This window comes from Bidens hawaiensis, unplaced genomic scaffold (genome assembly GCF_021521415.1).
Source record: "Bidens hawaiensis isolate Kalapana, Puna unplaced genomic scaffold, B.hawaiensis_p1.1 tig00009445_1, whole genome shotgun sequence".
Classification (NCBI taxonomy): Eukaryota; Viridiplantae; Streptophyta; class Magnoliopsida; order Asterales; family Asteraceae; genus Bidens; species Bidens hawaiensis.
Window position 1 is genome coordinate 271,792 of NW_027491700.1, and position 17,156 is coordinate 288,947.

The 17,156-nt window shown below is 34.9% G+C and overlaps 2 protein-coding genes and 1 pseudogene across 5 annotated transcripts; 2 read left to right on the top strand and 1 right to left on the bottom strand.

Annotated features, from left to right (window-relative positions):
• Positions 1–1,451: 1,451 nt before the first annotated feature.
• On the bottom strand, positions 1,452–4,448 carry LOC143532443 (S-norcoclaurine synthase 1-like; annotated as a pseudogene). The gene is made up of 4 exons (XR_013135171.1): positions 4,179–4,448; positions 3,708–3,952; positions 2,016–2,340; positions 1,452–1,703 (listed from the first exon to the last, which is right to left on the bottom strand). The product of XR_013135171.1 is annotated as an S-norcoclaurine synthase 1-like (transcript).
• Positions 4,449–10,744: 6,296 nt separating this feature from the next.
• Positions 10,745–14,967, top strand: LOC143532444 (uncharacterized). 3 transcript variants are annotated; one of them, XM_077027484.1, is made up of 7 exons: positions 10,745–10,918; positions 11,021–11,098; positions 12,920–13,090; positions 13,179–13,349; positions 13,439–13,648; positions 14,156–14,244; positions 14,321–14,967. In XM_077027484.1, exons 1-7 carry the CDS (start codon positions 10,834–10,836, stop codon positions 14,960–14,962), a joined length of 1,446 nt encoding a protein of 481 aa, XP_076883599.1. In that variant the 5' UTR covers positions 10,745–10,833; the 3' UTR covers positions 14,963–14,967. The 3 variants fall into 3 exon arrangements, with proteins under 3 accessions (XP_076883599.1, XP_076883600.1, XP_076883601.1); XM_077027485.1 differs by having other exon boundaries at positions 14,324–14,967; XM_077027486.1 differs by having other exon boundaries at positions 11,024–11,098.
• Positions 14,968–15,279: 312 nt separating this feature from the next.
• Positions 15,280–16,922, top strand: LOC143532445 (uncharacterized). Its single transcript, XM_077027487.1, has 4 exons — positions 15,280–15,373; positions 16,146–16,268; positions 16,469–16,588; positions 16,686–16,922. Exons 1-4 carry the CDS (start codon positions 15,337–15,339, stop codon positions 16,748–16,750), a joined length of 345 nt encoding a protein of 114 aa, XP_076883602.1. The 5' UTR covers positions 15,280–15,336; the 3' UTR covers positions 16,751–16,922.
• Positions 16,923–17,156: the final 234 nt, after the last annotated feature.

The following is a 17,156-nucleotide window of genomic DNA, read 5'->3' on the forward strand; positions in this document are numbered from 1 at the left end:
TGACCAGCTCATTGTATTTGTCCATTAAACGTCGTTGTTCGTTTATGAGCCATTCTTTAGGGTCATTTGTTTTATCTTCTGGACCCATTGGTCCTTTTTGTTTCGCGCCGGTCAAATTTTGGAACGTGAGATCGTCTGGAGGAGTTTCAGTCTGGCTATGAGGAGTTGTGATGGAGGGATGGTTACTGGTGGTGCGCGCAGAATCACGCGGCACCCTCAGAAACTGCTGTCCCTCATTAACATCCTCACGCTCAATATCATCCAGAACTTGATCGCTGTTTCGAACACCAGAAACCATGGTGAAGTTTTTCAGAGAACTGATGAGATTTTGTTGCCGTTGTAACCGGTGATGGCGCCAATGAAGAAACGTGGACCGGCTCACTGGTAGACGATCAACTTTCCTCGGGTATGAGTATGCTATTTCACCGATGGTTCTCCGGAGTATGAGTTCTTCCACCTACAAAACGAGCAGCACCGTGAACTTACCCCTCAGAAAGGGACAGAGGGGTCCTCTTTGGGGTAACCCTCCGGTGTGAGAATAAGAGATTGTAGGAGAAGATAATAATAATCTGAGGGTGAGTAAGGAATTGGAATGTATTTTCTTGCTTACCTCCCTTTGTGGAGGTGGTGTGGTATTTATAGTGTTAGGGTTTCCAATGATTGGGCTCAGATCCCATTAGGGCCTTTTTGGCCTCCTCCTATTGCTTTGCGCCACGTGTCCTTAGGACACCTGGTGCTTTTTCATTGATTATTCTCTGACCCAGGCATTTTACCTGACTCATGTGCAATCACGTGGTAGCACATGGGTTTTGCTGAGTTGTCCACCTTTCATTGGCAGCTGTCAACATCAGCATATTCTTATTCCTTAAATGATACCTTCTGGAAGGTTTGCTGACGAGCACAATCAAGGTTGTCCTTATCCTGATATGGATAAGGACGAGGTTGATTATGTGCACGTGTGATATGCGCCTATCCTGAGGATGCGCGAAGTCTTCTCTTTATTCTCACGCGCAGATGTTTCATGCGCAGATGTGATATGCGCAAGCATATGTAATATGCGCCACGCGCAGATGTGATATGCGTGAGCATATATGATGCGTGAGCATGCGATATGCGCCACGCGCAGATGCGCCACGCGCAGATGTGATATGCGTGAGCATATATGGTGCGCGAGCATGTGATACGCGTGAGCATATGTGATGCGTGAGCATATATGATATGCGCTGTGCGCATAGGTTTTGGCTTTGTGCCTTCATGATATCTTGATTTCAAGCCTCTTGTCTATATCTTGTGGGTTAACCCGCCCCGCTCGATGTTAAGGCGGGTACATACCTCTTCAGATATTAAATCACAGTTTGTAGGTTGATAAACATGTGCAACGATAAATGTTTCAACATTTGAATCTGCAACAAAAACAAAACAAATGCTCAGAATTATAAAACTCTAATCAATCAGAGTTTCTATTGGATCTTCATATGATCAATCAGAGATTTGCCATCAAGTTTGGTATTAATGACCAACTTAAAATACTCGGGTGCATCAACTGTCTTATACTTCGGTGTTATCTCCTTAACGAGCTCGGGCAATGGCCCGACCATGGCTTCAAAGCCCGGACTATGAAAAGCTGCAATCGAGAGCCGCTCTTTTTCAACGTCGACTACAACCCTATGCTCAATACTCCCATACTCTCCATTACTCATTATCTGTATTAATACAAATACAACTCAATTAAAAATCCAAAATGTCAATGAATCCCAACAACAAATTTTCCAATACTAGAGTTAACAATGTGACAATTTGATTAATTTTTCATTTGGATCGATTCAGGTTGTGTTTTATGAATTTATGTTCAATAAGTTGGTCAAAAGTATTTTGGGTCATCCCACCCAAGCCATCTTTTCATACCGCTAACCGGTTAAACTTGGCCCTAATTTGTCTTGATTTTCAAAAACAACATCGCGGACAAACAAACTCAAATTGATTATACCACGAGTTTTTGGTGATTGATTAATTACCTCCATAACATCACCAATGTTGACTATAATTGATCCGGGAATAGGTTTAATAGGCACCCATTTTAAGTTCTTCTTGATTTGTAGCCCTTGAACTTCATTGACTTGAACCAACAAGGTTAGCACGGTTGCATCCGAGTGTGGTGCTAAACCTAAAACCTTCTGGGCTTGGGGACATGGTGGATAGTAGTTTATTCCGATACCTTGCGTGCAATTCTCAAACATTTTGCCAACTGATTCGTCTTTGATTCCAAGGTTTAGAGTTATTAAGTTAAAGAGTTTCATCGAAACCTTGTGTAACGCGCTCGAGTATTTGTCTAAGGTTTTCCTGGACACAAATAGAAATTAAACCACAACAAGTTATTGGATGAAATGATGAAAATACTCTTCATGCATTAAGTCGGTGACGACTTAACGACTACATTGTTAAATAATGGTCAAGATATAAAATGGCACACAACAATAAAGAAACTGAATTGACATGAATAGGGCATGTTCATGAACGTGTTCGGGTTTGCTTTTGTTTCTTCATTAATAGTTTAAAGGAAAGTTCATAAATGTAAACAAACATAATTAATGAACAAGCATAAACGGACATAACTTAGTGAGCATTGATTAAAAGTAAACATGTGCATCAATATATTTGGCCTAAACAATTAATAAAATTAGACTATATTCTTATGGGTGATATTTTAATATCTATGGGTGATATTTTAATATTATAGAACTAGATATATTTGTAACTGGCCTAGCATTGAATGAATGTATAAACAAAGGAAATTAAATAAACGTAAACTAGCGAACCTAGATTAATGTAAACAAAGGAGCATATACAAATGTACATAAACGGACATAAATATACAAAAGTAAGCAAATGAATATAAACAAATTTAGATGAACGGGCATTAACAAACCTAGTGAACGAAAGAGACATGTTCATATCCGTACTTTAACTAAATGAACAAAACAAATCCATGCTCATCCTTTTATTAAATAAATGAACTTCCGTCAAATGATCCACAAACAGTTCATTGAATGTTTGGTCCATTTAGATGCTCAGGAATGTTCCTTCACATGATTCATATATCTTTTTATAGATCCCGTGATGAAAAAATTAAAAAAGATATATATGAATTTTACAAGAGTGTAAACATGAACTTCTTGTAAGAAGTTTGAGATCGGATTAGTAAAATATTAAGCTAAAGTCCGTGTTCGATCCTAAACTACAAGGATATGTGTTATTCAAATAATGGATTAATGGGCGTTAAGCCTCACCACCACATAGGCCATAGGGTCGCTAAGTGGGGTGCTAATGTGAAGGCTATCTCATACTTGGGAACACATTTCTTGATTTTTTTATTACTAAACCAATTATTTACCACTCATATCACAACCACATTTCACATTCATTCCACCATAATACATACAAATTACTGGTGTTACACATCTCATAACACATAGCCTAACTCATTCAATAAATGAGCACAGACTTAACTTAACTATATTGTCATGAGAGCTTATACAATAACCATACCCAGTAAATCCTACAAATAGCAAAAACTATCAGTAGAGTCTCGGAGGTTCACGGGAGCTTAATGATCGAGAAAATTATTTTCATAATAATAACAATTTTTTAAGACATTATTTACTTTAATACTTACTACTAAGAAATATTATCCAGAAAATAATATTTACCTAAACGAAATGGGATTTTGAGGCCAAAATCTGAGGTCTCTTTGAGCAACAGGCAAAGGTAAAATAAAAAGCATGTCTCCCCAATCAAGTTTTTGTTCTTCAGAAACAACAAATGCTTGACCATAACCTTCAATATTATTTGGAAGTTGTGCGCATTTCATCTTCTCCTCTAATGGCAGCTTGAAGAATTCCTCAGTAACCTTCTTCATATCATCTATAGTTTCGGATATCCCATGATTCACCAACTATTCACATTTTAATTCAAACCATCATATCATCTATAGTTTCAGAATAAAATAAAACAAGTTTGGGTCGTTGTGATCCACTCACATAGAAAAACACGAACGTACTAAATAAATACAAATAATTAGTTGTGTCCAAAATAACAATGTGAAAACATTTTTTTTCTCTAAATTTTTAACAATAATAACTAAACTCATAATAATCTTCCTAGCATAATATACTGGTTACCTGAAAGAATCCCCAATCTTTACAAGCAACATGAAGGTTAGCTAGCTCATCTTCATAGCCAGGCTTTCCTGTGATTGTTAGTTTGCTAATGTCGATAACCGGAATCTGCAGGGATTCATCAACTAGAATCTCTTCGGATTCTATCTCAGGTCGGATATACCGAGCAGGAATGTCTTGCTGGCCCTTGAAAGCAAGTGCTTGCACGTTGTCGACAGGAATCGAACCGCCAAGCTCAGATCGATCAGTTGTTTTGTTGGTATTATCTTCCATGGCCGGATCAATTTGTGGCTTCATTAGAATACGTACACTGTATATATAGAGAGAGATTAGAGAGAGAGAGAGGGTGGAAAAACATTGTAATTAAATAGTTGTTATAAAGAGAGAGGGAGGTTAATAATTAATTAAAAAAATGAAAGCTATAATATGATTATGACGAACTCCGATTGAACTAATTCAATGACGTCCTAACAGCTCGTCGAACCTTAAATATATATATTTAGGTTTAACTTCGGGTTTAAAGTTTAGGGTTTAGTTTTATGACTTAGAGTTTCGTGTTTAGCTTTATGGTTTAGAAGTAGAGTTTGGAATTTAGCTTTAGGGTTAGGGTTTAAGGTTTATAATTTATGGTTAAGGTTTGTCGAGCCGTTTCCAACGTCACCGGAATGAGTTCAGTTAGAGTTCGTTTGATCGGTTCCTCGGTTTCTCACATTGCTTAGGTTTTTCAATGAGCTCACTCATATGTATACAAGAAGATATTTACACTAATCTAATATGAATAATAGATGTGTAAAGTTTGACCGTTACTAACCTAACTGATATCAACCAAATTCGCGTCGTTAAATATTGTCACAACGTGACAAGTTTTGATCGCTTGTTATATTATATTGTGCTTGGGTACTTGAAGTCTTGTAGATGATGAGTTTGTTGGTATTTTGGAGTTTCTTACACATGTTTTCTTTTTCAAAGAAGGTAATAATACTTCTAAAAAGTTAGTTGATTATGCATTTGTGCGTAGTGTTTACATGCTTACTAAAATTAATACCATCAATTGCCAAGTCTTGGGGTTAAGTGTGTAGTGTCCCACTAGACCAATATTTGGAATTAATGTAAGGTGTATAATAATGGCAATGTCAAATGTGTTGAGATATTAAGAATAAGGTAATAAGGTATACTCTAATCCATTTTAATTTTACATAAGCTTTACATAATTAACTTTTTTTATCTTTCACTCTATGCCATCTAAAGTAAATGGTTTAACCCCCATTTAACACATAATTAATATAACAAATCAATTAGTAATTAATACATAATTAATGCATATTGTTCATTTTAACCCGTTAAAAGCATAACCCATAGACCATTTTAACACACTTAACACAAGTGATGAGTGGTTTAATCCATCTTTAAAGTGTCATATCACTTTAACCTATGTATGAGTTAAAGTATACCCCATGGCCTAAAAAGTTGAGAATGTCTTGATCAATTTGATTATTTAATAAACTTTTGCTTTATGATTTTAATGTAAGAAAAGACTTGTTACCAAATAATCTATCAATTATATATATAATAATACAATGATGTATAGTTCGAAGAATGTGTCTAATAAAAATATGAACATCGACGTTTATAATAAACATATGAACACTGACGTTTTGATATGTATTTGCTCCTTTAAAAGTAAGTTGATAGCTTTAAATCCTTGCAAGTGCAAAGTTTAAAGGATTTTAAGTAAAAAAAATTGTTTTAGAAAAGAAAAAAAAAACATCGACGTTTTGGTGTTCAAGATTTTGTACAAATCAAATTTTTTTAGTTTATATTTGTTTTACGTTATGATAATAATATGAATTATTTTGTGTTAAAAGAAATAGAAGAAAGAAAATTGAATATTACACTGGCTTCTTCAAATTTTTCTCAACTCAAAGTGTGAAGTGTGTTTTCAAGTTACACATCCTCTGACTAACCACGTCCCCAACAGTTTCCTCCTTTATAATATGACCAGAGGCAGACCTATTTATAAGGTCGGGGGCGACCGCCCATCTTAAATTTTTTTTTAGTGTTATTAATTTATATGTAAAAACCTGATCGCCCCTTGAAATTAGTGTTAAGTCCCGATGTTGTCCCCAAGAACATAATTCCTGAGTCCGTCATTGAATATGATCGCCAATTTTTCCTACGTTTCTGGCAAAACGAAGAACATCTAAATGGGGGCATCCGTCATCTACCAAAATACACTTTTAATATTTTATTTGATTGGATGATATCATGATACGGCAAAATATATCAACTTAACGTGTTCTCAAATTCTTTATAACTCAATAAATGTTCTAACAGACGTATGTGTGTTACGTTGTAATTGCATAGTTGTAATTAAATATTTTGCATATTGTGTTGTAATGTCAACTTTGTATACGTTTTATTGATGTGACAATGTGACCTTTGCTAGGAAATAGTAAAAGAAAACGGGAAATGCTAAAATATCCTCTCTTTTTTTCTTTTTTTTTAACAATCAACAAAAATAAAAACTTTTTCATTCAAAAACACTAGCAAGATACTAGCAACCACCAGTTTACCCTTACAAAACAAAAAAAAAATAGACAAAACACCCAAAAGCCATCCTATTACACACGAATTAAATTAGAAATTAAATGCAACCAATCTTTCCCACGTTAGGCCGGCCATTTGGATTGATTTTTCACCCACAAAATACTTAGAGCTTTAACCTCACCAATCACACTCCTTAAGCATGGCAGCTTTCTATCAAACACCATTCGATTCCGCGCTATCCAAAGACACCATATAACTGTTAAGCACACCGCATGAAACACCTTTGCACACCGCATGAAACACCATACTCTTTTAAGAGTTCTAACAAATCACGAGTCGAGAAAGCAGATGTGGTCGGAACCTTGCACAAGCTAGTAATAATATTGCAAGATTCAACATGTCCTTATGATCGAAACCTAAAATATCCATTTAGTTGAGAGAGATTCAACATGTCCTTTCACCAGTATGTCCTTACACCCGCAAATATGGTCAGAACCAAATATATTGTTTTAGGTGAGAGAGATTCAACATGTTCTTAACTCCTTATACTCTTTTAAGAGTTCTAGAAAATCATATATACTTCTTTATAATCTTTTTAAAAAATAGTATCTTTTAAGGTAAATATTATTTACGTTTGGAGGACTAGAACTCAATATTATTTACTTACGGAGGACTAGAACTCAAGATTTTTGAGTGTTTAAAAAACTATATCTATGTCACTATAAAGTTGAGAAATTTTAAATCTTCAATTTAAACATAATATTTTTTTTTAAAAGTGCAAACCGATTACTATATTCTCTAGTACTATCCACATTTATATATATACAATTTAGCCTATGCAATTTTGGTTATACATTGTGCAACACGTTTTGTAACTTTAACTGAATGTGATTGGGGCACCCTTTTCATACACTATTTCTCTCTCTTATCTCTCATTTTTTCATGTGATTCTGTCTATGCCCGCCCAAATCATGGTGTACTCGCTTCTTTCTCTCTTTGATATACACTCTTCATTTCCGGTGTTACGTATGTTTTCTCATCACTTGTTGCCGTTGGGTTGGATTTCATAACCCAAAATGGCGTTTGTGTGGCAATGACGGTGTTCTGTTGGGGGTGTGTTAGGTGTTAAACTTACGGTTTATGTCTCTATCGTATTAAGCTTGATGATAATTTCGTCGTTGGTGTTATGATTTTTCATTAACTAATGTTGTCAGGTTCGATTTATGGAACCTTAGGTGGCGACAGTGGTCTGGCATGGGGATGTACGTTGTGTTCCCGAGCTCATTAAACAAAAGAAAGGAAATATTTCCTTTATCTTTCTCTTTCTTTTCATTTTCTTTCTTTCTCTTCATTCAACTGAAGATACGCTATTGTTTTCTACAATCGTTGGAGATTTGAGTAAACGACTTTCTATCCTTTCAGTTCCCTCCAAATTGGAAGGAAGCACTTTCCCTTCAAATTACTCTTTAAAAGTCTTATTTTCATTTCTTTTCCTCTCTTAAATGAAATTAGTGAAAACACCATTTTTATCTTTCTTTTCCGTTCTCTCCTAAAAAAACTAAGAAACACACTGAATTCTTTTTTTCCTTTCATTTCATTTCCTTTCTCTTCATATGTTTGTTAAAGCTTTCAATGACATGGTTTAGTGTTTAAATTTTCTATATTAAAGTAAGCCAATTGTGAGGATGGGAATACACGTTTGAGTGAATTATAAGTGAGGGTACATGTAAAATTAACAATCTTAAACTCGCTATATATAAATATATATTTTTTGAAAATTAACCTTCATTCAAACACCAAATAGACAACTAAAAAGAGCGAAACAGGACCCCTTCACCGAACACGGAGCAACCACTTGTCAAAACCAAGACAATTACATTAAGGTATTCTTACTCTAATTTGACCGATTGCCCTCAAAATTCTTATATCTATTTTTATCCACAAGAAATCTAGACACTTGATATCACCAATGATATCAACAATATTCGCCTTTCTCCCTTCGTGAATATTCTATTTTCTCGCCTTTCATATCCTTCAACTTGTAATTATCATAATTTCTTTCAAAATGTTATTACCAATCTGCTTTTCCTCGTCTTAGAATGAATCTTGAAGATGACTTCAACCGCAAAAACAAAGATCGGAACCTTGTACCAAAGGAAAATGTGTTACCAAACCACCGTTGCAAAAATACAACCGGTCACAATGTTTTCAATCGAGTAAACAACTGCATCACAAAGAGTATGATTCGAAAAGTACACCCCAATAGTTCTCTTACTTAGAGCTTCGAACGTAGGCTACCTATTTAAATGACCCTCCGTGCAAAGATGTTGAATTTAAGAGAGGCCCAATTACACCAAATGTGAGCCGGTAGATCTAGACCATAACAGTTGAAAACTAAACAATTCCTAACTATACTAACGGAAAAGGTGGTTGCCAACTAGCCACCCCCCCCCCCCAAAAAACAAAAATTCCATCTCGTCGAGGAGAGAACATGAACCAAATATTATCCATGGTCCTAACCTCTCCTCTGAACAAAGTTTGATATTTAACCCTTCCCACCTCCAAATCGGTTAACATTTTCACCAACACTTTCCAGGCCTGGTGAGATTTTTATTACACGGAACCACATTACAATTTTCTCCAGACCAGTGAACGCTTGTAATAACTTTCTTCCATATACCATTCTTATCTATCTTAAATTTCCACACCCATTTTGAAAGCAGCGTTTTACTATATGCCTCCAACTCGCAGAGAGCAGGACCCTTTACTCTTAGTAGAGTCACTTTATCCCATGCCACCCAATGAATTTTCTTAAGACCGACTTAATCAGGATAACTCTACTATCAATCGATAAGGTATGAGCTTTCCAAAGTGACAGTCTATTTTCAAACACACCAATCACTTGCTCCCTATAATCATCGCGCCATCCGCACAAAGCAACTAAGAAATGACTGGACCCCATTAGGCAACCAAAGACCCTTAACGATACCGGTCTCCCCTGCTTTACTTACCATACTAGAAAGCTTCCATCACCAAAAGGAAAAGAAACGGAGATAGAAGATCACCTTGTCTAATACCTTTGGAACATTGGAATTGAAAGGCAAGAGACTCGTTCAATAATACCGAAAACGTTGCCTAGTTAAGAATTCCTTCCACCCAGGAAGACAATTGATCCAGAAATCCGATTTGAACCATAATAATAAAAACTCCCGGTTAACATTGTCATAATAAGCCTTTTTAAATAGAAGAAAGCCTTTTTATTACACTTCCTCGCCGACCAAATCTTGTTTAACATCCAAGCCAATCAAAGGCCCATCAAGAATGAATTTTCATTTAATTAAAGAAGATTGTTTTTATCTAATAATATAACAACCAATCAAAGGCCCATCAATAATGAATTTCCATTTAATAAAAAAAAAGATTGTTTTTATCTAACAATATAAATCTAAGATAATATATGAAGTTTATCTTTTTCAAACGACTTTCTTAATTCTCACATGTAGAATAATGGTAGAAGGCTTGCGTTTTTTAGTTATAACTCAAGCTTGATCTCTGCTTTTATCAATTTAGGTAGATTATGACAATGAATTACTTCGGTTAAGTCTTACGAGATTGTCAGTTCGAATTCCGAGCTCACCCGAGTTTTCATCACACCGTGTGTTACGCCAGAGAGTTTTGTTCTTATGATAGCACAACAACTGTCAAGTGGTAGTCGACAGCCGGCGGTACGTCGACAAACCAAACTCTGAAACCAGCGTGAGCCCAGTTAAAATAACATAGTCCTGTCAAACTAAGGCAACTAAGCTCTCTAAATTAGAGAGTATGATAACGTAGTATGTACCATCCACATTTAATAAAAAAATGCAAGAAAACAAATGAAGTTATCTTTTTCAAACGGCTTTTAAATTATTAGTCCGATAAAAGCGGTGAAAAAACAAAAAGTAAAAAAAAAAGTAAGAAGAAAAGTAGTGTAGTGTATGAACGTCTCGAGAACTGTGAACTGACTCAATCTCAATTCAATTCAATTCAATTCAATTTAGGGCTTCAACTTCAACTAACATTATCGATCGATCTAACTACATTAACGGAATATTCCATTCCTTCCAATCAGATGAACACGTCACTTGTTTATCTCATTATCTCAATCATTGTCTCCGTTTACATCATCCAGTTTCAAGCTCATGCTGCACCTGCCGGTATACATATATATACATACACGCACGTGCACGTGCGCATTTGAATTTGAGTTATTTTTTTTACTTACTGTGTTTATTATTATTATTATTATTATTAATTAGCAGCTCCGGTTATTAAGCAATTATCTTCGATTCTTAAGTGGACTACTGCTAGGTCAACTTCTAAATCTCCCTTATCAGGTATATTTGTTAATTTAATTATTTTATTATTTTTTAATCACTTAATGAACACTAGATTTTTGGTTAATATTCTAATATTCTAACTGGTTTGTTAATTAGAAGATATATTATTATTTAGGGTTTATTTATTATTAGTGTGAGCATGATTATTGGACTAAACGGAAACCGGAGTCATTGGTTAATCTATGTTATTAACCAATCGGTTTTGGGTTAATCGGTTTGGTTTATTCAGTTAGTTTGTAAGTTTTTATTATTGTATTGTTAAATGAACTCTAGATTTGGTCAATGTTGGAATATTCTAACTGGTTTGTTAATTAGAAGAAAGTGAGGATTGTTATGGTTTAGATTATTGGAATATATTATTATTGTTTAGGGTTTATTAGTATGACTTGTAGAACTCGTTAGGCGCTAGTTGGGCAGTGGGGTAGGCCAAAGGAATTTACAATTAATCGGATTAAAATTTAGGGGAAAGTTAACGTGCAAACTAAAAAAATGTGCTAACTGTGCAAATCAAGTGATGTAATTATGTATACAAGTTGTGTAATTATGTCGCTATAAGTTGTATAGATATTTACGCTACTTTATTCTCATGATTAGCACGTTAATTTTATATGTATTTGATCCAAACCCTAAAATTTATATGTAATTTTTTTCATGTTTGACTGTTTTTTGACCAAACAGCGATTAATCGGCTACTAGTCGGCGGGGGTAGCGACCAGCGATTAATCGGCCCCTAGGCAGGATACCATGAGTCTAGAGGTGTGCACAGTTACGTTTAGTTTAAGTTATTAGCTTAAACTGAAACGGACTTTATTGGTTAATATTTTTTTTATCAACCGGTCGGTTTTTAGTTAATCAGATCGGTTATTAGCTTAAATTGAAGTCATTGGTTTTGTTAACCGATCAGTTTTCAGTTATTCGGTTAGTTTGTTGGTTTTTGGTTCGGTTTGGTTAATTTCGGTTGATAACAATAACCAAACTTGGGCTAAAGTTTTTGTGTAGAAATACATGAATGAAGGTATAAATACATGAAATGGAGGTATAAAACATATAATACATGTAATGGAGATGTTAGCCCTGCTTGCGGTGCGCACATATGGTGTATATATGTGTGAACCCTCGGGTGGGCAAAAGTGAAATTGCACTAATTTTGACGTTATTTTACTAATCTCGTGAAAATAACGTTAAAAGTGACGGACGGTTAATCAGGCATCATGTAGTGGCGTTGATAGCTGAAAGACAAGGGTACATGCACCGATCAGCCGGTGTCCCGATGATTGAGTGCTATGTGCCTTATGTCCAAGGCTTGATGCAAAACTACTATCGAGCCGGGGGTCTCACTGGAAGCAGCCTCTCTATCCTTATGGGGTAGAGGTAAGGCTGTCTACATCTTACCCTCCTCAGACCCTACTATAGCTTTGCTATTGGTGGGATATACTGAGTACGATGATGATGATGACATGTAATGGAGATGCAAAACATATAATACATGAAATGGAGATATAAATGCTAGAAACATATGAATTTATGAATGGTTTGGTTCGATTAACCGAGGGTACAAAAAAAACAGATAATTGTTTTTCAATTAATTTCGGTTCGGTTTCGTCAGTTTGGTTATTGCTCATCCCTACCATGTAAGATAGTAAAATACTGAATTGTTGATTATTAAATGCTGTTTTACAATATATAGATTTCATAAGAAAACCTTGAAACGTGAACTAGGGCCGTGAGCTCATACTAATAAACCTTAAATAATTCCAATATAGGTATAGCTTATCTAGATTATAGATAGCATTTTGATTATTAAATTTGGTGATACAGATGGTGGGAATATACTTCAATTTGAAGATGGTTATTTAGTAGAAACAGTTGTGGAAGGTAATCAGCTAGGAGTTGTACCTTATTCCATTAGAGTGTCACAAGACGGTGAGCTGTATGCTGTTGATTCAGTCAATAGCAACATTGTTAGAATCACTCCACCGTTATCACAATGTAAGCTTCTTTTCACTTTAATAATACTATTATAAACATCAGTTTTGAAGTTATAATTTATTAGCTTCCGGATTTATTGTCAAGACAGACAGTAGGGCAAGATTAATTGCAGGATCATTCCAGGGTTACACAGGCCATATAGATGGAAAACCGAACGATGCGCGTTTTGATCATCCAGAAGGTGTTACAATGGATGATAAAGGGAATGTTTATGTTGCTGATACCGTTAATCTTGCAATCAGAAAGATTGGTGAAGCAGGTTTAGTAATATGATCATAATATTAGTTCTTGAAACAAAATTTAAGCTCAAATGATTCAGAAGATTATGAAGAACAAGTTAATGTGCAGGTGTGACAACAATTGCTGGAGGAAAATCGAGTGTGGCAGGGTACAGGGACGGGCCGAGTGAAGATGCACAGTTTTCAAATGATTTTGATGTTATTTATGTAAGACCAACGTGTTCGTTGTTAGTTGTTGATCGAGGAAACGCTGCTATTAGACAAATTTCTCTTAATCAAGAAGATTGTGATTTTCAAGACAGCTCGGTTTCTTCTACAGGTTTGAACACAGTTTAATAAACAAACGAACATGAACACGTATCTTGTTCATTCATTTATGATCGTGCACGCTTTTTTTGTTTGTTTGTTTACGACTTTACCTTCATTTATGTTGGTTTATATGTTCATTAATATTTTTAGGCCCATTGCAGTTTTTTATAGTTTTATGAAATTAAAGTATCATCAATTACAATTTAGCGTAATTTTATTAATTTTTAGGCCTAGCATATTGATGCTGGTTCATCTATGTTAAGTTATGTTTGTTCTTTTACGTTGATGAACAGTTCGTATATTGTTAACGAACGAACATAAACAGGCATAAACACTCACTTTCTTAGCAGACGAACACGAACGAGAAACTTTGTTTGCTTAAGTATTTGTTTTTGATCGATTGTTCGGTTAAGTTAAATGAACGAACACGAAAGTGTTTATTCGGTTTATTTACCGACTTAATCATGATGTTTCACCTTTTTGGACAATCCAAACTTACATTTTATACGCTTTCCAGATCTCGTTTTGGTATTCGGTGCGATCTTGATAGGATATGTTGTATGCATCCTTCAACAAGGATTCGGTTCATCATATTTCACAAAACCGGTAAGTTTTTTTTTTTACAAATTTTCATGATTGTTAAATAATATGAATCTTGAAATAAACTCAACTTTTTACATAGCAGGATAAGGTGGAGGTTGATACTAAAATACCAAACAACGAAAAGTTGACCAAAAGTCAGACTGTGGAAACCATTAAAGAAGAACAAGAAGCCGGCTGGCCGTCTTTTAGTCAACTCGTTTTGGACTTATCAAAACTCGTTCTCGAAGGTTTTGGTAACATTTTCGCATCTTTCAACCCGTTTAAATCTTCTAGAAGAGGCCTCACTCCGTTAAAAGACCGTCTCATAATGCCTGAAGACGAGCCCGTTAACCAGCCCGCAAGGGCCCAAAAACACAGAACCCCGACCCCACTTTCAGAAACCCGTCACACCCAAGAAAAATATTCAGAAACCCGTCATACCCAAGAAAAGTATTCAGAAACAACGAAGCCCGTTAAGCTCCGATCGTCTAGCGTTAAAGATCCAAACAAACATAGAGTTTCAAAACGAGAGGAGTATGCCGAGTTTTATGGACCTAATGGTGAAGTTAGTCATGTTCGGTCAAAGAGTCAAAAGGAAAGAACAAAGCATCGGGTCAAAGATAAACGAGGTGAAACCGCCCATGTAGGGCAAAAGCCCGTTGACTTAAAACCGGTCAACTACGACGACCTGAAGTTTAGTTATATGAGAAACAAGTTCGGTGATTCGTATCGTTACACTTAAAAGTTGTAAAACATTTGCATTGTTTGTAGACTATTGTCAAAACAAGTGGTAAAACATAAAGTTAAGATATTTGTTTCGGTTGGGATGTCGACTTGTTGCTTCGAGCGTTTGTACAGTTGACTAATAGATGCATTTAAGAGTTGTACCATGGATTGACTGGCTGTGGTGGTACTTTATCTAATCAAAACTAGTTGTCAATAATCACATGAATGTTAATGGTTAAAGTTGAGTGAAACTTTTTGTCACGAGAAAGAGTGATTAATCTGCCCCAACCACTCGTATTTAAATCTTTCTGGAAGTTGGTTTTTTTGCCTTGAATATAACCATAATATACCGCTTTCGAATTCTACTTGAGCAGATTGAAGATACCCGAAATGGGTTGCGTTGGATCGTTGCTTAATAAGCGAGACCGTAAGTCTTGATCTTTTTCTTAATTATCAGTTGCGTGTCATAATCATATTATAGTTTTGGTCCTTTTCTTGATTAATGGTCGTACACTAGAATCTTACTGTAGTCTTGATATTATCTTGAATAACGGCCGCCTGTCAAAATTATATTATAATCTTGGTCTTTTTCTTGATTGACGGTCGATGTAGAATCATATTATAGTCTTGATCTTTTTTTTCTTGATTAATGGTCACATAGTAGAATCATATTGTAGTCGTAATCTTTTTTTTTTCTTGATTAATGGTCATGCGTTAGAATCGTATTGTAGTCTTGATCTTTTTATTTATTAATGATCGCATGTCAAAATCATTTTTATAATCTTGATATTTTTCTTGATTAATGGTCACGCGTTAGAATCATATTGTAGTCTTAATATTTTTCTTAACTAACAGTCTCTGTCGAAATCATATTATAATCTTGATCTTTTTCTCTTGATCTTTTTCCTGATTAGTGGTCGTGGGTCAGAATCATTTTGTAGTCTTGATCTTTCTCTTGTTTGCGAGTTGTATGTCAAAATTATATTATAGTCTTTATCTTTTTTTTTATTGCTAAAATCATATTGTACTTTTGATCTTTTTCTTGATTCACATGTCAAAATCTACTTTAAAGTTTAATCTAACCTTTTTCTCGATTCACGAGCGTGTCATAATCATACTATAGTCTTGATCTTTTTCTTTCTTTTTAGTTGCGTGTCAAAATCATATTTTTATTTGCTTTCTTTTCATTTTAATGGTAGGAACCGTGAAAAAGATAAGAAAGTCGAAGCCATGGGAGTTCCCACGGCCCGTTACATGGAGTCAGTTGGTTCAAATGCGTGATGAGTTTTGGGATTCGGCTCCTCACCACGGTGGCAAAAAAGGTAGCCACGTCAACTTTATTTCAATACGCCGATTCATGTCATATTTTTTTATAAGGTTAAATAGTGAAAATTTAACAAAAAGAAAACAAATATAAAAAAAGTCCATAACGTAAAATCATCGGAAAACATAAAACCTTCTAAGTCATTTTATTAAAAACGAACATTTTAATTTCTTTTGCATTTATTTTTTTTAAATACAGAAATCTGGGACGCGATACATGCAGCAGCTGAAGCCGATTTAGAGCTCGCTCAAGCAATTTTGGACAGCGCAGGGGTCATAGTTAAAAAACCTGATATGACCGTTTGTTATGATGAAACAGGTAATCTCATATATACAATATCATGTTGTACTTCACTAATTTCACAATTTAAACATAATTCACTAAATAATCACTATAAAATTTTTAATATTTGCAGGTACCAAATATAAAATACCAAGATATGTGTTAAGTGAGCCAACAAACTTGATAAGATTAAGTTGAAAGAATAAAAGGCACAAAGCATAGCCTAGTTATGTTATATTAGTTTCTTCCTAGTAGTTTTTCAAGCCTGCCTGGTTGACTTTTATTTGGTCAACTATTTCAGGCTTTTGATTAGTTTTTAGGGGTATTTTTGTCATGATTTTCAGAAATTCTATGGGAAATAAAGATTAAAACTTGCAAACTCTTTTTAGTAAGTAATTTATGTGTTGAATATGATTACAAATGTTTGTTATTGAATAGAAGTATAGAACAATTTGTAAGGTTGTATGCATATTGCATTGTGTTTGTACACTTTTAAAAAATGTTTTGACCTGTTTCCATTTTAGCTAAAACTATTAGCTTAACCGTTAGAACATAACCGGTTTGACCCGTTCATAAGTGAATGGGTCAAAATCACCTCCACTAG